The 21148-nt window shown below is 38.9% G+C and overlaps 1 protein-coding gene across 1 annotated transcript; it reads right to left on the bottom strand.

Annotated features, from left to right (window-relative positions):
* Positions 1–1022: 1022 nt before the first annotated feature.
* Positions 1023–19941, bottom strand: GINM1 (glycosylated integral membrane protein 1). The gene is made up of 8 exons (XM_019638959.1): positions 19776–19941; positions 15789–15848; positions 15541–15637; positions 8066–8217; positions 7374–7530; positions 6713–6846; positions 5202–5365; positions 1023–2213 (listed from the first exon to the last, which is right to left on the bottom strand). The coding sequence occupies exons 1-8, from the start codon at positions 19893–19895 to the stop codon at positions 2102–2104; spliced, it is 996 nt and encodes a 331-aa protein (XP_019494504.1). The 5' UTR covers positions 19896–19941; the 3' UTR covers positions 1023–2101.
* Between the last annotated feature and the right edge of the window lie 1207 nt (positions 19942–21148).

Here is a 21148-nt window from a genome sequence, read left to right on the forward strand (position 1 = left end):
TAGTTTGGAAAACTGTCTACTTAGTATAGCATGTTCGTCAGTGGTTGCTTTTCCTTTTAGGGCACCGGTTCTCAACCTGTGGGTCGCGACCCCTTTGGGGGTCGAACGACCCTTTCACAGGGGTCGCCGGGTACTCCTTTGTGGGCATATCTGCATGTGGGCCTGGAGACGGATAGAGGAGTGGTGTTTCGGTTCCTAAGACAATTGAAAATATGTGTTTTCCGATGGTCTTAGGTGACCCCTGTGAAAGGTTGAGAACCACTGTTCTAGGGAGTAAGACTGCATCTAACTCCTTGGTTGCTGGTAGAAAACTGAGGATTCCTGAATATTTTTACAAGTAGCCGATTGAAACATGAATCCTGCCCAGTGTGCCTTCCTGCCTGCCTCGTGTTATGGTAGCTTCCATTTTCTGGGAGATCTTTAAAGACCCTTCATTTTACTTTGCCTTGAAAAGAAAAAGAGTATATATCTATATACAACCTTACCTGATTTTATTCTGCCTACATGAGAGAGGCTGCACTACAGGCAAATAGCTATTTCTAAGCCTATGCTTCTTACTGTACTCTACTGAAACTCATTAACCCATTCATTCAAGGACACTAAGCATAATTCAAATAATAGTTGATGGTGTTAAGTAAAAGTTAAATGAAATACAAGTTAATGGTATAAAATTGTAGTAACATTTCCATTTCTGATTGCTTGTAAAAAAACAAAAAAAAAACCACCAAAAACAATTTATTGTTAATCATCCCAACCATAGAAAACAGAGCCTCAAGGAGTGTCTTGCCATGGTCCCAAGTCTCACTGGTAAGGAGAAAATGCAGGATAGGAATGTGCTGCCTGCAAAGCCTCCAACTGGCCACGTGGCCTCCATTGTTCTCCTTGCTAGAATCTACAAGCTTACGCTCAGTGGATGGACTAAGACCCGGTCATCACTGGGAATTAGAACTGGTGATTTCTACCAGTTTAGAGAGTGAAGAAGGACATAAAAAAGTAGTGTTAGTAGCTGGGTGACTTCAGGATCGAATTGTATGCCATTATTTATTCTGTAATATGGAGATAGTACAATTCACAGGGCTGTTATTCCTTATTAAAAAAACAGCTAGGCAAAATGAAACATCACTCCTTCACTCTACTACCTGCCATCCTTCCCCCATACATACATATCTGTTTAGCCTAAATATAAAATGGTTTTAAAAACCAGTCATTACTTACGTGGACAATGTGTTTAAAATGATGGATTGCAATAAAAAATTAATAAAACGAGAAAGTATCACATGGAGTATTGTAGGTAAATGCATCACACTGTAAAATCATGTCAATATGGGTAATGGTTAAAAAAAATAAGACCAAACACTGCTGTAGGGTAAACAGCACTATTATACTCAGAACCATAAGAAAAGTACATTCTAACTCCATGATATAGATGGACTCTTTAACTGACTATGCCTTGTTTTAACCAGGGTACATGAAAGAAATATTACATAGAAGTTAATTCTCACCTGGGCAAAGTTTTTATACCAAAAAGACTACTTTTTTCCTCAAAAAAACGTTTATTTTAGAGTGAGAACATTTCACTTACTATTTTTAAATCCTGGTGCATTCAAGGTAAGTGGTCTTGGTACAGGACAACCAAATCATGATATACTTCAGTGATTTTATACTGAGTCACATACTTAATATAAAGGCACATTTTACTGAATAAAAAAATAAGTGTTAAGTTCTTGAGCTTTTAAATTAGAGTTTTATAAAGTGCTCTTCATAAAGTCTTATATATTACAGTAATTAAGTGGATATAATTTCCTTAAGAAAGGCACCTTGAAAAGTATTGGCACATGGCATTTTGTCTTGCTTTTTTTTTTTTCTTTTTGGTAATTTCAAAGTTTCTTCACATCTTTTTTTTTCCACTTTAAATTTTTCATAACAATTGATCATCTAAATAGCCATCCCTGTTACAGAATAAGGTGAACTTAACCTGTTATTTTAAAGGTTAAGTTCTAGGAGTTGAGCAATTTCTCTAGTGTGTAAACTGATTCTTACATTCAAGTGGCGAATTCAGAGCCAGTACACTAATGCAGAGTCCGTGACTTGAACTGATGTTTTAAATAGACGTTTTATCTCCAAGGTTTTCTGCTGTTTTCTCAGGACCATCTGGATATAAGTTGATAGCTGTCACAGGTATAACATTAACTTTATCCAACTGAAGAATTCCTCTGAAATATAAAAATTAAAATCAAACATTTCCTGTTTACAGTTTGGCAGTCAGATAGGCCTACTTCAAGGTAACAATTTTAAGATGGGAAAGGTCTACTTAGGACAATTAAAAACCCTACAATACAAGCCATAAAGGAAAAACATGAATTGCTTTGACCATAAATTGAAAACTTCTGTATGATATATGGAATGCCATAAACAAGAGCAAAAGACAAGTCATAGTCTGAGATAAATAGTGTGTGTGTATAAGAGGGATGTATCACAAAGGAGCTTCTACATACTGATTACAAAAGGCCATACAATTGAAAAATGGACACAGGTTGTAAACAGGCATGACACAGGAGAAATATATACAGCCAATTATCATAAAGACACTGGACGTAGCTAGACCTAGACTAGCAAAGATGCTATTAAGAAGAAAATGCAAATGAAAATGAGATTATATTTTTGTTCACACAGTAGCAAAAACAAAAAAGATTACTATCAGGTGTTGAGGATTGTTAAGTACATAAACCCTTTCACCCAATAATTTCATTTTTAGGAATCTATTCTACATAAATACCCATGTGCAAACACCTCTATGTGCATTTAGGAACGTACACTACAGCATTATTGGACATAACATGAAATTGGAAAGGATCTAAATGTCTAACAGAGGGATGCTTATATGATGGCTTATCCACACTGTAGAACAAACTATACAGCCATAAAGAGAATACGTGGCCTATATATGTATTGACGGGAAAGATCTTAAGCCCCTGGTGCCCAAGTTCCACTGAGCCCCCTGGGGTGGTGGCACCACAGAGTATTTTGAAATTCCAAGGCTTCATGTGTAATACCAGCTTGAGTGCAGTTCATGGTTTCAACATTACAATGCACTACACATTCCTTTCAATGAAGTCATATCTTTGAGAAGCTGGATTTTTGGCAGTTACTCTGATAAAAATGAAATATTGTGCAAAAACTAGGGTTGAACAGGAAATGAGGGTGGCAGTGTCCAAACTGATTCCAGGATATAAGTGCTGTGTAGTGCCCTACAGGCGCACACATCCCATTTGTAAGTTAGAAATGAAATACAAAATTTTTTTTTTTCTTTCAATTCTACAGACCTAGGTAGGGGCCCCAGGAAAAAATTACTGGCACACTAAGAATGCTATGAACCAAGAAAGTTTGGGAATTGCTGTCATAAGTGAATAAATCAATTTGCAGGGCACTTAAGAGTCTAGGTTGATAAATATTTATAATTATCTAGTATACATTTACATCAATACATAGAGTTTGGATGAAAGATGTGCACCCAGAAAGTCAAGCATTACTTTTAGGTATAAGAACTGAGTAACGGGGATGGCCGAGTGGCACGTTGGTTAGGAGTTGGCTTGGGATGCCAGCTCTGAGCAGCAGGGCCCCAGTTTGGATCCCACATGAGGTCCAGTGACGCACCCTCTACAGCTAAGATGGTGAACAACAGTTTGACCGGGAGCTGGGCTCCTGTGAGTTGCCAGCAACGGTGTAGGCTGCAGCTCCTGCTGCAGTGGGTTGCCATGAGCTACCATGAGTGGCTGGCAGCCGGTGTGAGCAGCCGTGAGTGGCCATCCAATGGCTGGCGACTGATCTGCCTCAGCCGGGAAGAGCGCAATGATAATACCAACATGGGCCAGTGAAGCGACGTCCTCCACAACTAGACTGAAGAACAAAAGGACAGCAACTTGTCTGTTCCCCTCCCCCAATTCCCCAATAATAAAATTTTTTAAAAAAGATTTTATTGGGGAATTGGGAGAGGGGAACAGCTCTTAACCAATGCGCCACTCAGCCGCCCCCCCCCACAAATAAAATCTTTTAAAAAAAATTGAATAATTGAATAACAGGAAAATGAAGAGGTGCTTTTACTTAATTGCTCTCTACATTTCTGAATTGATGAAATCTTTTACTAACAAAGTATCCTCAATACAACTGCCACTGATTAAGCATATTGCAAATTTGGTTTTTAATTTTACATTGCATCTTTTCCCAGAGAAGAGCCCATGTCATATAAAACATTTGGTAAAAGAATAAAAAAAACTTTACAACACTGTTTTCTATGCAGTTTGCATAATAAAGTTTAAAAAAGAAAATTCTGAGCTTCCTGGCAACCAAAGGATAAAGGCAGAAACTGTTAAGTTTCAGAATTTTCATTGTTAGAAAGAAATGGAGAATGTGAATATGTGAATTCTTCAGGGGAAACGCAAACTTAAAAAGTGGAAGGGGCACTCATATTTCTTCATGCTGCAGGTACTTTGCTTACATTATGTGTTTGATCTTTAATAATCCTCTAAGGAGGCATTATTTCACTGTTAACCATGAAGAAATGGGAATTCTGAAGACCTCATGACAAGCAAGAAAAAAGTGAATGTTTAAATTGGGTCTTGTTTTCTATCAATTCTATGCTCTCTTCAACATATTACAATGTAATTTAGCTAACCCAAAAGTTATGGTCATCTCTATTCTATTGATATTTACTCCTATTAAGACAACTAAAATGATTAACTTGTAAAGATGCTAACAATTCATTTTAAAATTTATAAAATAATTTATGATTGAAAAAAAAATCAAGCTGTACAGAAGGGGAAACAGACTCAAACTCCTACATACAGAGAACAAATGGGAGGGGGGTTGGGGAGCTGGGTTTAAAAGGTGAAGGGATTAAGAAGTACAAACTGGCAGTTACAAAACAGTCACGATGTAAAGTACACCATAAAGAATATAGTCAATAATACTGTAATAACCGTGTATGGTGGCAGGCGGGTACTAGACTTAACAGGATGATAATTTTGTAAGTTATATAAATTTCTAACCATGATGCTGTACACCTGAAACTAATATAATATTTAATGTCAACTGTAATTGAAAAACAAGAAATTTTTAAAATAAAAGCAAAAAAAAAAAAGACAGTAAATACAACTCAGTTTTTAATCATTAAAAATACTGATGTTTCATAAAGAAATACTTACTTGTATTCATGAACCGGGAAAAGCACCTTTAGGACGGTTATCACTACGGCTGCTCCTGTAATGCCAACCAGCATGACTTTCAGAAACATAAAGAACACAGGAAAAACACGGCTCCAGAACCTGCACAGGTCTTTTCTGAGCGTTTCCATCCATTGACACATCACCTACGAAAGGAGTTTTGATTAGGTAGGCAAGTTTCATTTGAGCTCTAAGAAACTTTAAAAATTATGTTCTAGTTTTGTTGCGACAATATTCTATATCTTGATTGTGGTGGTTACATGGATGTCTACATTTGTCAAATCTCATCTGTTTTAATGAGTGCATTTTAAAATGTACCTCAATGAAGTTATTTACAATTTTAAAAATTACATTCTAACAACTCAGGCACCGAAATATTTCTATCATTAACAATTATTTACACTGTTGTCTAATCATATACCAAGTGAAAATAATTGCTAATTGATAAGAGGCCACTTTACACAAAATGGACCAGAGTGAACTGTGTTTCCAGTAGCTGGAGGGCAAGCAATGGAGAGAAAGACAAACAGAGCAGTAGCTCTTGGAACACATGGGGAGTTTCCTGTGTATAAAAATGTTTTTCCACTTACAGGGTGAGATAAGAACTAAGGCAGCACTGCCGGCCTGGGCTTTGAAGACTGTGTCCGTGGGCTCTCTAGCTCTGAGGGAAGTGGGGTAGGCAGGGTGAGGGTGCGAGAGTTCAGGCAGCACACAGAGACCTGGGTTTCTCCAGCAATCCCAAATAAGCAATCCCAATCTTCAGTGAGAACTTCTGCCAAGAATCATCTCTGGATTCCAACCATAGGCTCTGCTCATTTAAACGGAAATTCTGTTGAGCAAAGGACCTAGCTAATATATATGAAGAAAGCTGGATTCTCTCTCCGAACCCTGATATTTCCCAGCCAGCACAATAATGTCATTCGTGATATGTGAGGACTCAGCAGGTGCCAATGCATATTGACACTCGTACCCATCTTATTTACTAATCCTTACGCCACCACATGAAGTACGCTCTGCTTTACAGGCTGAGTGGGTGTCCTATTGTGCAGATAAAGAAAAGAGGCCAGGAACTTGTCCAAGGTCACACCTCGTAAGTGGCACACCGAGAATCCAAACCTTGGCGGTCTGACTCCAGAAAGTACACTCTCAACCAAGTGTGCTTCGTCACCCCCCAAGCTCCTGAGGGCACTGCACACAGAGGAGTCCCAGAACAAGCAGTGGGAACAGGAGACAGACTGAGGAGCTGCAAATCCCCAACAACATGAAAGCCAGGCCTCGACAATCATTATCTGCCTAAATTATTACTAAATGCAACTTGAAAAGGAAAACAGGGTTACCTAAAAAGATCACATATTAAAACAGTGATGAGTTTATTATTCATGATGTCCCATGGTGCCAATCTGCATGGCTGCCACCTCATTTTAAATGCTAGTACCTCTTTGCCATAACCATAAATGCCTGAATATGAAGAAAATCCTAAATACCTGATTTACCTTATATGAAGATGGAGGCTCTGCCCTGAGAGGCGTTTCAGGTAATTTGCCAGGTAAAGCGTCTTCATCTACAGTGGTTTCCACATTCCTGACAAGATACTGGCTGGTGGTCTGCAATGAACTGACACTCTCTCCTGAGGAAGAAGAGCCAAGTTACCAAAATGCTGGTGTCTCTCCTACGAGGCCTACGATCACTAGACTAATAACATTTAGGATAGCAAGCACATAAATCTTTCCACGGAACGGAAAGAATAAACCTACTTAATTATTCAGATTTAAATGCCAGAAAGGAGTTAGTTAAGACAGTTACAAGGGAACTAGAGCAGTTATGATTCTGTCACATAGAATGTCAAAGTTTTAAAACTTCTTTGAATACTTCTCCCTCTAAATGAACCTAAATGAACGATATTATGTATTTTGTGATGCTTGACCAGAGTAAGAGTTGGTAATTACAGTAAAATTTTGCTTTGCAGTCAGCATTGACCACATTTAATTAAGACTTAAAATAGATTCCTAAAGTCCTCAAATGGGTATGTAAAGTAATACATGCTATAAAGCATTTTTGAAAGAAGCTTATTCCAAACATATTACCTATGATTAAAAAGCTACCAACTAAAGAAATAATTTCCTTAATACTTTAAATAATGGTCTCTTAAAGTACCTTTTTTGGGGAGGTTGGGAAGGGTAAATAAAACGTCATCGTCTCGGGAAATGGAGTACAACATGCTTTCTTCCAAAGGTAGCGTGTACTTTGAATGCCTGAGTATTCCCTGGTTCTTAACTAAAATATCAATTTCAGTAACATCCTTTTGTTGAACCTATAGAAAATAATAAACAATTACTCTTTCTTTTAAATAATGGTACAACTCTATAAGAATTTAAACTGAATTTACCTCCCTTATTCCTATAGCTAAAAAATTTGTATTCACACAATTCCTCTTTATTCCCCACCCCCACTTTGAAGCATTTAACTTGCAGCCTTAATCATATTCCTGTGTGCTGCAGCACTCAACTAGAAGCTTGCTCTCAGTTCCATTTCATTTTCTTAGGCTTAACTAGAAAAAATGGTAGCAGAGCTACAAACCAAATTCAGTCTCTTCACTCACTCTGTTTAATGATGTTCATAATATTGTAAAGCGATATAAACATGTATATGATATGTTCTTAAAAATTAAGACTTCAAATGCTAAATAAGTGAATGCTAAAACAAGTAAAAAAATTCTGAATGATTGGATACAGGCAACATTAGAGTATTTTTCTTCCTTAAGTCAGTAATAAATAATAACTGACATGCATAATACCTAGCACAAATCTTTACAATTTAATTCCCAATTAATAAGCATATTATCTTACTTGTTTTCCATCAATCTCTACTACCTCTTCTTGAATGACAATTAGTTGAGAACTGGAACCAGATGTCATTGGCCACTCGTGAACTAAAATCCTTACACTGACAATTCCAAAATATTCTTTTTCCTCCAAATGTTCCAGATTTCCATTCTTCACTATAAAAAAAAGTAGTGACAGCTTTGAACAAAAAATGACACCAAATCTGTTACTGAATTTGATTATTTTGATGACATTTACATTGAACAAGACAGCTGTAAACCAAAACCAATTTCTTAGGCTCTCTTCATCTCTGACCTCAGTGATGTTTCAGATTTATGAAAACAACGAAGACAACTTGACAAATCACTCCAATGCTTAGTCATCTGAAAAGGGGAAACTGCTGGACGACCCTGGGATTTAGTGTGAAACACGACTCTGGCAACATCTTTCCTATTCTTTTGCACAGATTGTCAATGAGGAACCAACATGGCTTCACTATTCACAAAGCAGACCTGAAGACAGAGCCAACGCCACGTTTCAGCAAAGGAAGCACATTCATCCATCCATTCATTTATTCACAAAATCCAGTGACGGAAGGGGAAAGGACTGAGCACAAACTCAGTGTCCTTATGGTATGAAGGCAGGAATGGGGGAGAGCGGGGAAAAGCCCCGTAATTACTCCCTGCTGATGGACAACGGGGTAGGATTCGCTACTGGCCACGTTCCTTTAGCTAAGAAGTCTCAGCTGCCCAACCCAGTGGAGATGGCACTGGCAGGCGGTTTATAGCACTCATGGCTACCCGATTAAGGCTGAAAGTGCTATAGAAAAAGATAAACCAACAGATGCCAATGAAACTGTCACAAAAGGAGCGTTTAGTGTCTGTCCCTCAAATGTTATCATCTGAGGGTTATTTGCCAAAAAGCAACCCAGATGGATATTCTGAGTGCAGACCCAGCCGTTTAAGCTGATTCTGTATCTTTATAGGCCTATTACCTTTGTCTGGAATGCTCTCTACTTCTCACTCTCCCCAACTATAATACATTTTTAAAATAAACTCCTACTTAGGTAGTTCTAGCTACGGTAGCCCCACAATGCTGAGTTTATGCCCTTTTATTTTATTTTATTTTTTTAAAGCATTAATTTTCTTGCAGTGTAGCTTAGTTTATAAACCTGCCCCCTCAGTTAGGTTGAGTTCCTTGGGAGTATGCATCAAGTTTATTGTTCTATAGCTTTTGTTGAACAGTGATTCCATCTGGAATTATAAACACATAATTTAAAATAAATATGCCCTCATAAGTTATCGATAATGTTCAAACACCTGGTCTAGTGGTTCTAAATTCTAACTGTGCATCAGAAACCACCAGGGAACAGTAGATGCCACAGCCTCACCTCAACCTTAATAATAAAATTTCTAGGGGGTATAAACCAACTTTTGCTAATTTGTTAAATAGGTACAGACATTTCTATTGAGAACCAAGTGACCCAACTTTTTAGCTCAATCTAAGTCTTCACAAGGCTCCTCTTTGACTTCGCTGTTTCTGTTAATAAATCCACTCTTCTTCAAGCAACCAAGGACAAAAGTTACTACCTAAGTTACCCTTGACTTCTTCACCCTCATTCTTTGAATCCCGTCAATTGCTTCCTTTGGGCCATTTCAGCCTCAAAGCATCTTATACTTACATTTGCCCTTTCGTCTCCTATCTACCTCCCCACCCAGTATCTAGCTCATCAGTTGCTTCTCGGCAAAACAGTTCCCTAGCTATTCTCTCCTTCTTGAGTCCCTCCCCTTCAAACCATTCACACATCAGTGCCAGGTTAATCTTACCATAATGTATTTTGATTATACAGCCTCCTTGCTCAAACGCCTCCATGGCATCCCTGTGACTTTCTGGTAGTTCCCTGAACGATCCTTCTTCTTCAGGCTCCTTACGGTAACCCTTGTTGCTCCTCTCTCTCTCGTCTGCCTAACCTCCCTCACATCCTCCATGGCTCAAAGTGGACAACGAACCCTCTTTCATGGTCCATCTCAGTGTTTTCATCAACTGTTAAAACCTATTGGTCTCCCTTGTGGAACAGTAGGCTCCGTGTCCTTCTATCTGTATGCCCAAAAACTAGTGCACTAGGACACAAGAGAGTCAACAGATGAAAAAATTCAGTCATATAAGTACATCAAAGGGGCGATTCTTCAACCCCCATATCTGGTACCTGTGCTGCAAAATAAAATTCAATTAAAAACAACAAAACTCCTTCGCATTTTGACTTCCTCTAATGTGGAAGGCAGCTTTCAAAAATGGCCCTCAATGACCTCTGCCTCGTGTTATTCATGCCTTTGGTTAACACCCTCCAAGTGTGGGCTGGACCGAGTACCTTGTTTCTAAAGAACAGAATACAGCAAAAGTGATGGAATGTCACTTCTATAATTAGATTAGAAGAGACTGCCTTCTGTCTTGCTATACTATCTCATGCTGGCAGCCTCTCTTGTCCTCTTGCTGATAAAGCCAGCTGCCATGTTGTGACATGCTCTACAGGGAGGTCCATGTGGCAAGAAAACAAGGGAGGCCTCCAGCCAACATGTCATGAGGCACTGAGGCCTCAGTCCAAACAGTTCACAAGGAACTGAATCCTAGCAACAACGACACGAGTGAGCAAGGACATGGACCTGTCCCAGTTGAGCCTTAAGAGACTATATCCTTGTGAGAGAGAGCTGGAGCCGGAGGACCCAGCTGAGCCAAGCTCCAATTCTTAACCTTCAGAAACTATGAGATAATATTGTTGTAGGTTACTACGTATGTAATTAAACTATTGTGCAGCGATAAAAAACTAATACACCTACCAAAGAATAATTTTTTTTAAAGAATTAGGGAAGGGAGATTTTTCTGTTGATACATTTAATGTTTTGAAGGTTCTTCTAACTGCTAAGATGAGCATTTACTTCAGCTATCAGAGAAACAAACTCAATGCAACAACTGGGGTGACTAGAAAGACGACTGTAATAAACAGAGCAGCCAGGTTGCTGCATTCCATGTCAAATTCCTAATGAATTCACCAATGGAATTATTATTAAACCCAGTAATAGCATTTCTTTTTCTAGCTATGACAGATTAGCTTGTAGTCATAAGTATTCTCAAAGAAAACGACTAGAAGTGATATAAAAAGATAAGCACAGGGTCGGCCGAGTGGCGCGATGGTTAAGAACTGGCTTGGGACACCAGAGGGCCCCGGTTCAAATCCTACATATGAGGGCCAAAATGACACTGCCCTCTACAGCTAAGATGCTGGACGACAGCTCAACCTGGAGCTGGGCTGCCATGAGTCACCGGCGACGGTGTAGGCTGCAGCCCCTGTGGCAGTGGGTTGCCATGGGCTACTGTGTGTAGCCAGCAGCCGCAGTGAGCGGCCGTCCCGAAGCCGGCGAATGATCTGCCTCACCTGGGAAGAGCGCAGTGATGGTGCCAACTTGGGCCAGTGAAGCAACGTCCTCCACAACTAGACTGAAGAACAAAACGACAGCAACTTGTCTGTTCCCCTTCCCCCAATTCCCCAACTAAAAAACAAAAACAAAAAACCCACATCTGTGTAGATGCACCAGAGAGCTAAAAAGACAGCCAGCACCCCACAATGCATTTGCCAATTCCCAAGCTGAACTGGTAGAGAAGCTGGAAAGCTCACTGGAAAGCGCAGAGAAGCTAAACGCCTCTTTCAGCAGCTGCACGCAGCTGGGGATGCACTGAAGTGCAAGGACCCATGACTTGCCATAAGATCCAGGAGAGAAGGGAAGCATAGAGGCCAACATTCTATGCCGTTTTCCCCATTGAAACATTTGCTGATTAGTAAAGTGGGTCTGGACTGAGAAACTGAGCATATACCTAAGATACTAAAAAGTTAGGCAGAACTTTTGACAGGCTCATGGGGGCGGGGAGTTCAGGGCCCACAAAAAAGGAGGGGCCTTGGTAAACACCCCAAGTTTTCACTTGGGATCTGTGAAGAGCTACATCTGAGGAAAAACAGTGAATGAGAAATAAAGACGAGGCCTCACAAAGATTGAAATGCAGCCTTCAATCAGCTCAATCCTTGATTTCATAAGTAAGGTGCTGTGCCCCTTATTATCATGACTGCCAGGAACTAAAATAAATCCTCTTTGGAGAAAGATAATCATCAGAGTCTTCATAATTTTTCACACACACTATCAGTAATACCAATATATAGTAAAAGAAAGATCAAGCGAAAAAAAAGAAAAACAGATCCAGAGGGGCTCAAGAAATTAGGGTGGGCAGACATAAACTTTAACAGTACTACAAGTAGTAGGTTCAAGAAAATAGATGATAAAATGGAGACTTTCACCAGATAACTGTAAGCTATTAAAAAAAAAAAGGGGGGGGTGCCGGCTGAGTGCCTCAGTTGGTTAAGAGTTAGTCTAAGAGTGTGAGCTCTGGGCAATAGGGTCGCCGGTTCGATTCCCACACGGGATGGTGGCTATGCCAACCTGCAATAAGACTGAACTGAGCACTTTGAACTGAGCTGCTGCCCGGGTGGCTCAGTGGATAGAGCATGTGCTCTTAACAACAAGGCTGCTGGTTCGACTCCTGCATGGGATGGTGGCTACGCCCACCCACAACTAAGACTGAACACAGCACCTTGAACTCAAGAGACCATGAGCTGCCGACGGAAAGCCAGATGGCGACTGGCGCCCTCCACAACTAAGATTGAAGAACAACTTGGCTGGTTGGTCCCCTTCTTCAATTCCCCAACACTATTCCCTTCCCCCAACTCCCCAATTAAAAAAAAAAAAAAAGGAAAAAAAAAGAATGAAATAGGAATCCTAAAGTCCGATAAATGAAATTAACTTAATTAGACAGCTGATAAATTTGTGTGCTGGAAGGATAGGAAGAAAAAAAGGATAGAAAAAAACAAAAAAGAGTGTAAGATATATATGGAACCCTTTGAATGGGTCAAACATATGTGTAAATGAAAAGCAAGAAGAGAATAAGAGAAGATGGGGAAGTAGCATTTGTTGAAAAGATAGTGGCTAAAAACTTCCCCAAACTAACAAAAGATTAAAGTCACAGACTAAAGAACCCCACCCACATCAGAGTAGCTACTGAAAATCAAAGACAAAGGCAAAAAAAATCTTAAAAACAACCAGAATTTTTAAAAAACACCCCCAAAACAGAAAAATAACGTATTATCCTCAATGGAGCAATGACACACACTGATTCTCAACAGAAACTGCAGAAGTGAGAACACAACGGAAACTAGTATGTGAGGTGCTACCTTATGCTTCCATATCCAGAAAAAATGTCCTCCTAAAAGGCAGGCTCAGTAAAGGTGTTTTCAGACAAACAAAAGCTCAGATAATTCATTGTGAACAAATCTGCACTAGAAAAATTTAAGGGGAATGCTTTAGGCAGAGGGAAAATGACCCCAGAGGGGAACACATATTCAGGATGGAATGCACACTGATGGAAAGAGAACTGTGAGGGTGAACATAAATGAATACTGAACTATAGGAAACAATAAGAATAATGAGGTTGCATAAGGTTTAAGTATACAGAGAGTTAAAATGTATAACAATAACACAAAACCAGAAAGGGGATAAATGGAGTTTAAGTGTTCTAAGGTTCTTGCATTGTTTGGGAAATGATAAAGGTAACAGTTTATTTATTTTGGTAATTTAAAAAAAAATTTTTTTTTTTCAGTTACAGTTGACAGTATTATTTTAGTTTCGGGTGAACAACATAGTGGTTAGACATTTATATAACTTCTGCAGTGATCCCCATGACTAGTCTAGTACCCACCTAGCACTATACATAGTTGTTGCACCATTATTGGCTATATTCCCTATGCTGTACTTTACATCCCAGAGACTATTTTGTAACTACCAGTTTGTATTTCTTAATCCCTTCACCTTTTTCACCCAGCTCCCCAATACCGCTCTCCTCCTTTGTTCTCTGTATCTATATTGATCTTAAGGGTAATCATTAAAAGAACAGTAAAATAATATAAAAAAAAAAACAAAAAAATGATGAAAAAAAATAATAAATAACCCAGATGAGGGAAAATCAGAGAAGAAAATGGAACACAGAATAGGTGGGACACAAACAGGAAACAAATAATTAAGATGAAGTCTTAAATCCAAATATATCCATTATTACATTAATGTAAATAAATTAAAATTCCAACTAAAAATCAGATTGACAGGCTGAATTAAAAAAAAAAACCCACAAGTATATGCTGCTTATAAGATATTCACTTTAATTATAAGGACCCAAAATACTGAAGAAAAAAGAACAGATGGAAATATACCATGCAACAATCCACCTCTCTCCCCACTGCCCAGTCAAAAAGCAGTTATTGCTAAAATAATATAGATAAAGCTGATTTTAAGGTAAGAACATCACTAGAGATAAAGGAGGACACATTATGATGATAAAAGAGTCAATCTACCAGGAAGAAAGGCATAACAGTTCTAAATCTGTATGGATTTAGCATTACTGTATCAAAATAAAGCAAAAATTGATGAAACTGAAAGTAGACAAACCTACACAGTGGAGATTTTAACACATTATTCTCAGTTATAGAGTAAGCAAACAAACAAGAAAATCAGTAATTCCATAAGACTGAACAACATGATTACGGTAATAAATTTGACCTGACATAAATAAGAACATCATATCCAACTAATTATATATTTTGCTTTCTTTTCAAGTACATGTGGAAAGCAACATTTACTAAAACTGACCATATACTAAGCCATAAGGAAAATCTCTAATTTTGAAGGGTTAAAATTGTACACAGTATATCTCTGATGATAGAGGTGGAATCAGTAAAACAAACAAACAAAAAAGTCCCAAAATGTTTGTAAATTAAACAGTACACTTGTAAATGACCCATAGGACAAGAAAATATCACAACAAATAATTAGAAAACACTACCAATTTATAGCAAATGAAGCATAGGATACAAGTACTACAGAAAAACTTACTGCCTTAAATGCATATATTAAAATAAGTCATAAGAATACTATACATATTTCTCATATTCTTTATTTCATTCAAATAATACGGTCCATTCCAATGTAACATATTTGTTTGTCTTTAAACAACTCAAGAGTTTAAAAAGTTCAGAAGAAAAACGTTACACAGGCACAGGGGTAGAAGAAACTGAAATCAGGAAGACAATTCATTTTTCTTTTTTACAAGTGGGATAAGCACTTCCCCAGGGTTCTGCCACTTGCTTGTAAATCTGTTATTTTCTATGTCTTTGCACAGTCTTACATTGATATCAACCTACTAGAAATGCAGTTCTATCAATGCCAATCTCATGAAAGAGAAAATGTGAATATGTCAGGAATAACCAATGTGAAGTAGAAATAGTTTTAGACAGATTAGTAATGATGTAGTTATTAATTTAAAATGGAAATATATAACATCAAACAACTGTGTTGTACTTAGTATTATTAAAAACAGAACAATTATGGAAATAATTTAGCAGTACTCACCTATCAATGTCTGACAGCTTAATCGCGTTACACCACTATTTACTGGGAAGTCATTTACATATACCTGTCCACTCTCATAGGTTATGTTAAGAACAACCTTAAAATAAAGCAGCATATACATTACAGTTTATAAATGATGACAAACTCTTCATAGCAAAAATACATTATCTAACTAAATTAGGTAGGTAGGTAAAAATAAAATAATACTTAGCTAGGTGATATGTTAAAAACAATCAAAGGAGACAAACCTGTTCTTTAGTTACCTCCCCATCATCATTCAGGGTAGTTACATTAATTCTAATGCTGTCCTGCAAAACAAATATTATATAAATTGAATAGGTATAAATTTCACAAATGGAATATAATTCAGTTCTTTTTATTCCTCTCAATTATATTTATTGTATAATCACTTATGACATTAAAAGAAAAAATTTTTAAACCCATCATTTTCATTTTTACAGCCTTTTTAGGCCCTTATTCACAATTTCAATTTTTCATAATCTATATACTTTTTCCAGTTAATTATTAGATACATCACATATATGAGAACATGCAAATCTAGTTTAAAAGATTAATACTTATGTACCTACTACCTAGGTTAAAACCTAGAATATCATCCATACCTTTGAAGTTTCCTGCATGACTTTCTCTGTCCCATTCCCTTCCCTCCCCTTAGAAAGAATCCCTATACTGTCTTCCAAGTCAATCATGTCTTGCTTTTCTTTACAGTTTTACTACCTGTGTATCTCTCTCTAGATATATTGCTTAGTTTTATCTGTTTCTGAGATTTATGTAAGTGAAATAATATTGTATGTATTCTTCTAGAATGTTTTATTTAAAATTGTTGATGCATGCAGATGTAGACATTTATTTACAGTGCTGCATAATATTGCATCAAATGATTACGAATTTACTTATTTGTTCCACTATCATTAGACATCTGCATTGTTCCCAACTTTTTGTTTTCATAAACAAAGTTGCTCTAACCCTTCTTAAATTGTCCCCCAGTGCCTGTGGACAAGTATATACAGTACACAATCGGTTTTAGTGCCTCCCAAGATACGCTCAAAAGTGGTCTACTCCAATATTTAAGTTTACTAATGACATGCTTTCTATAGGGAAGCAATTATTTTGAGAAGTATTCACAACTGGTACAGGAATTGCAATTTGTCATTTGTAAATCAAATTCTTCTCTTAGTTTATTTATTCACATTGTTATCCCAGAATAAAATACGCTCAAATACTTTTTCCTTGGGGTATTCTTAACTTTGAAAATAGGAAAGTTATTCATAAACATCAAAATAATATACAAGTATATTTCTTAGTACTGTGATTATCCCCAATACTTTATATATTTCCAACAAATGAGAGAGTAAGACTGAAGTCATTTTATGAAGTTGAGTTGATTCCAATAGTGGAACAGGATTCTAACTTGTAAGGCCCATACCATACATTTAAGCTGACTTTGGTACACTTCCCATGGGGGCCCAGACAGCTTTTGGACTAGTGGTTCCTTAGAACCAGCCTGGCTTTCTCCTAGCCCACCCAAATTTAGAATTAATCTAGAACCAATATACTCATCTCTAGAACAAACCAACATTCAATAAGCCATCAAGTTAGTGGCTATATTGTTTTGTGTACGAATTCCACCCAAAAATTCCTTTTTTCCAACCAGAGGATCTGTTAACTGTAGACTATCATTCTTCTAATAGCCCAGAGATAATCCTCCATGAAGGATGGTGTTCTAAGAAGCCTTTTTATAGCTTCTTCCTTTCAGTAGCGAACATACACTATATTGTTAATAATTTACTGCACTTACATATATTATTTGCCTAGTAGAAAACAGGGTTTGTAAAACACAATTAACAGACATTAGCATACTATATTATCTAGAGAATCAAGTTCAATTCTTTTTGGCCCTTCTGAATGATTTCATTTCAGAAGAGACTCTGACCGGAAGTTCAGAGTTAGGTCATACTTGTTACTCTTCCTGAGAACCTGACTGAACTGGAAGTTCAGGTTTATGAGCCAGGGTGGTGTATACGAAATCGGTGGCAGAACTGAAATTTCTCCCCACCCACTTTCAACTCTTCACTTGCAAGATGCCTGTCTGGGACACAATAGCTTCCTGAGGACCAAGGTAACAAACACTTAGTTTAACATAAATCATTAAGTCGGAGGAAAATATATGAAATAAATATTAACACATAAGAAAATAAGTGCTCTCCAGATGCCTCTCTTTCGTGACCAGGCATTTTAACATGAGAAGAGTGTACTATAAAAATTTTTATTATTTTACAATCTGTATAACCTCAACTTCTGACAACTGCATACACAAACAAAAAAGAAAAATGTTTATAATCCAATAAGCCTGAGTCATTGAAGCAAAATAGGGAATCCAGACTTCAACAAGCCATCTTACATTTAGATCAGTATGCGTATAAAAAAATGAACAGATGAGCAGATATGTGATAAAGCAAGTATAGTAGAACCTTAATTGTAGTCTAAGTTTGCACTATTCAATATGGTACCCATTAATTACATGTCACTACTTCCATTCAAATTAATTAAAATTAAATAAAAATTTTAAAACTCAGTTTTTAGTGTCACTTGCCACATTTCAAATATGCAACAACCACAGTAGTCCAGTGGCTACTGTCATGGAGAGAACAGACAGTACACCAACACTGCAGAAGTGACTAGGATAAATGTTCTGTACCTTTGAAAATTTTCACAATAAAACACTGAAAAAGTTTAGGTCAACAGGCTTCAGCTTCCCATATAAACAATTCCAAGGAATGAGATTTTCCTTCCAACTGCTCAGCATTCGTTTAATCTATGAAATTGTGTTTAGATCTGAACTTTCCAAAAGTGGAATGAAGGGGTAAGAAGGGAGAATTGAAATGATGAACTAAGAGCCCATAGTGCGGTGCACTTTTTGCTTGCAGTCAAAATGCATTTTTCTGATTACAGAGACAGGCCCAAATGTTTTTGGATTCACAAGTGACTATAATGAACCTTTAAATTGAGAAAGGGGGAAAACAATGTCTTATTTGAACTTCAGGAATTATTTTTTATTTGGTCTCTTGGTGCTTGCCCATCACATCACAGTCAAATTTTTGACCAGTTCCAACTATGGTCCACATAAAATTTCAGAAGTAAGTGGTTTTAGGGCTTGCATTGTTGTGGCTTCTTGGAATGCTCCGGCAGAACTGAAACAGATATATGTTCGTCATTTCTGTACCCAGGGAGAGCAATGTCATAACTCTATAAAAAACTGAAAGTTAAAAGTGACATTTATAGTGTCACTCATCCCTCTCGTCTTGACTAGTAGGAAAAGGTGTCTTTTCATTCTGGGAAAACTTGCATTTTAAAATCTTCAAACTTTTCCCTACCATACATTCAACTGATGAAAAACAAATAGTGGTTTAGGTCAGAACGATTCCACGGCAAAAACGGTTAAGAACCAGCTACCCTTAGTACAAGGATACAGGGGTTCTCAAACGTTAGCCAACCTTAGAATCATCTGGGGGTGGGGGTGCTGCTGAAACAGACCGCTGGGCCCCAACCTCAGGGGGTTGGATTAGTCAATTTCTAATAGATTTCTCGGGGACGCTAGTGCGACTGGTCCCCCCCACGCTCGAAGAGCCACGTCCCTAACATCACCCGCTAAACGGACAACGTCTGGCCCAGCGCTGGGTCTTCATCTCTGCTTCCGCGGCCCCATCGACCCGGCGTGCAGCATCCCGGAGCCCTGCACGCCGGGGAAGGCAGTCCTTCCGGCTGCCGCCGGCCGGAGTCAACAGTGGCCTGGAGTCGCTCTCACGCTCCCTCCCTGAGCAACTGCTACATATCCTGAGCACAGAAACCCTGCCGTGGCCCCAGTGCCCGGTTCTACCCCAGGAGGAGCCATGACAAAGGCTGAGATCACCTAGTGACCGAGTCCTTTTCGACGGCAAGACCCCGTCAGTATGGCAACAGAAGCTACGTTTCGCGGCAACAGGCTTCACAACACACTGAAGGTCCCCTTTCGCTCTCTCGCTACCCCCTCCCACACCGCCCCCATTTCCTTGGGTGCTTTTCCCCACTCCTCCTTTGGGGGCCCGGACCCCAGCCCGTTGGCCTGCCGGCCAGAGGTCAAACACGTCCATGGAAGCGCCGCAGTTCCACGGCCCCAGCCTCCCCGGAGGGTCCGGACTGAGGAGCGGCAGAGCCACGCCCCCCCCCCGCCCTACCTTCGGGGTTCGGGGCGGTGGCAGCGGATCAAAGGTGCCAGCCTTCAGCCACCCGGCGGCCGGCAGCGCCGCGAGCAAGAGCAGCCGGAGGGCGAGCGGCGCCACCAGAGCGCCCTCCATCTTGGACTGGCCTGCAGCAGCAGGCAGCAGTACGGGGAGGGCCGGACTGGCCGGCGGGGCGGGCCCAGGGCGGGGCGGTTCAGGGGCGGGGCCTGGAGGGCGGGGCGGGCCTCGGAGGGCTTCAGGAGCAGCGGACCGCGCACGCGCGCCACCGCACAAGGTCGAGGGGCGGAATCAAGTCAAAAAAGGTACGATTTCGTCATTAGACCGGTGCCCAGGATTGGAGAGGATTTCCCCACCCAAACGAGTGTAAGCTTTTCCATCGTCATTATTTTAAAGTTAGTAATATACTCTATATGCACATAGCTATATCTCTGTGTGTATATGTATTTAGCGATATCTGTAAAATGAAAAGAATGGTAATATATCGGAACACTATTACACATTAAAAATAAGATGTATAATGTTTACAGGGGAAATTTTATTAAATCGGTAGTTCTCACCACTTACTGTACATGGGAATTGCTTGGGGAGTTTTAAAATTTACTGACTGGGGTTTTCTGGGGCACCACATTTCTGATTTCATTAGTTTGGGCTGTGGTTCTGGCATTGGTAGTTTTTAAAGTTCCCCAAGTGAGTTATTGTGCCTAGGTTGAGGATCAACCACGCAATAAACGTTCACCATTCAGCAGATCACTGGGGGTGGCGTGGGAATAACACTATCAACTGGGAGGCAGTCCACTGGGGCTTTAGGGGCCTTTCTGGTCAGTTTCTTATTCTACAACGTGAAGATGTTAGACTTTTTCCCCCTTTCAAATAAAAAAAAATTATGAAACCCTCTAAAGCAGAGAATGTCAAGAAAGTCAGGCATTTCCGATAACCGAATTGCATATTGATTGAGAAGAATCTGGAGATGTTGCCATTCAGGTAAAATAAGAAACAGTCTTTTTAAAGTTAAACTTTTGATATGAAAGAGAACACAAATCTGTTTCTCTCTTAACCCCTCTTCCACTGTTATCAACCTCTCTCTCCAATTCTGCTTTCTTAGCTAAACTACAAAATCTTTGGCTGAAATCTTTGTAGCATAAACTACAAAATCATTGAATCAACTTCTGGCATACTATAATGTACCCAACATTATTAACTTGCGAGCCCCACCCACTCGTGGGTTCCAAATGCAATCATTGGCCTTTTCACTGTTTTAGACTGCTGGGATTGAAAACGGACCTAGAGGCGAGAACACATAAAATAGTGGATCTGTATAATTTGAACTAGTGATATATGTATAAGGTTCCAAAGTACATTTATATTAA

Source organism: Hipposideros armiger, unplaced genomic scaffold (genome assembly GCF_001890085.2).
Source record: "Hipposideros armiger isolate ML-2016 unplaced genomic scaffold, ASM189008v1 scaffold_41, whole genome shotgun sequence".
Taxonomy (NCBI): domain Eukaryota; kingdom Metazoa; phylum Chordata; class Mammalia; order Chiroptera; family Hipposideridae; genus Hipposideros; species Hipposideros armiger.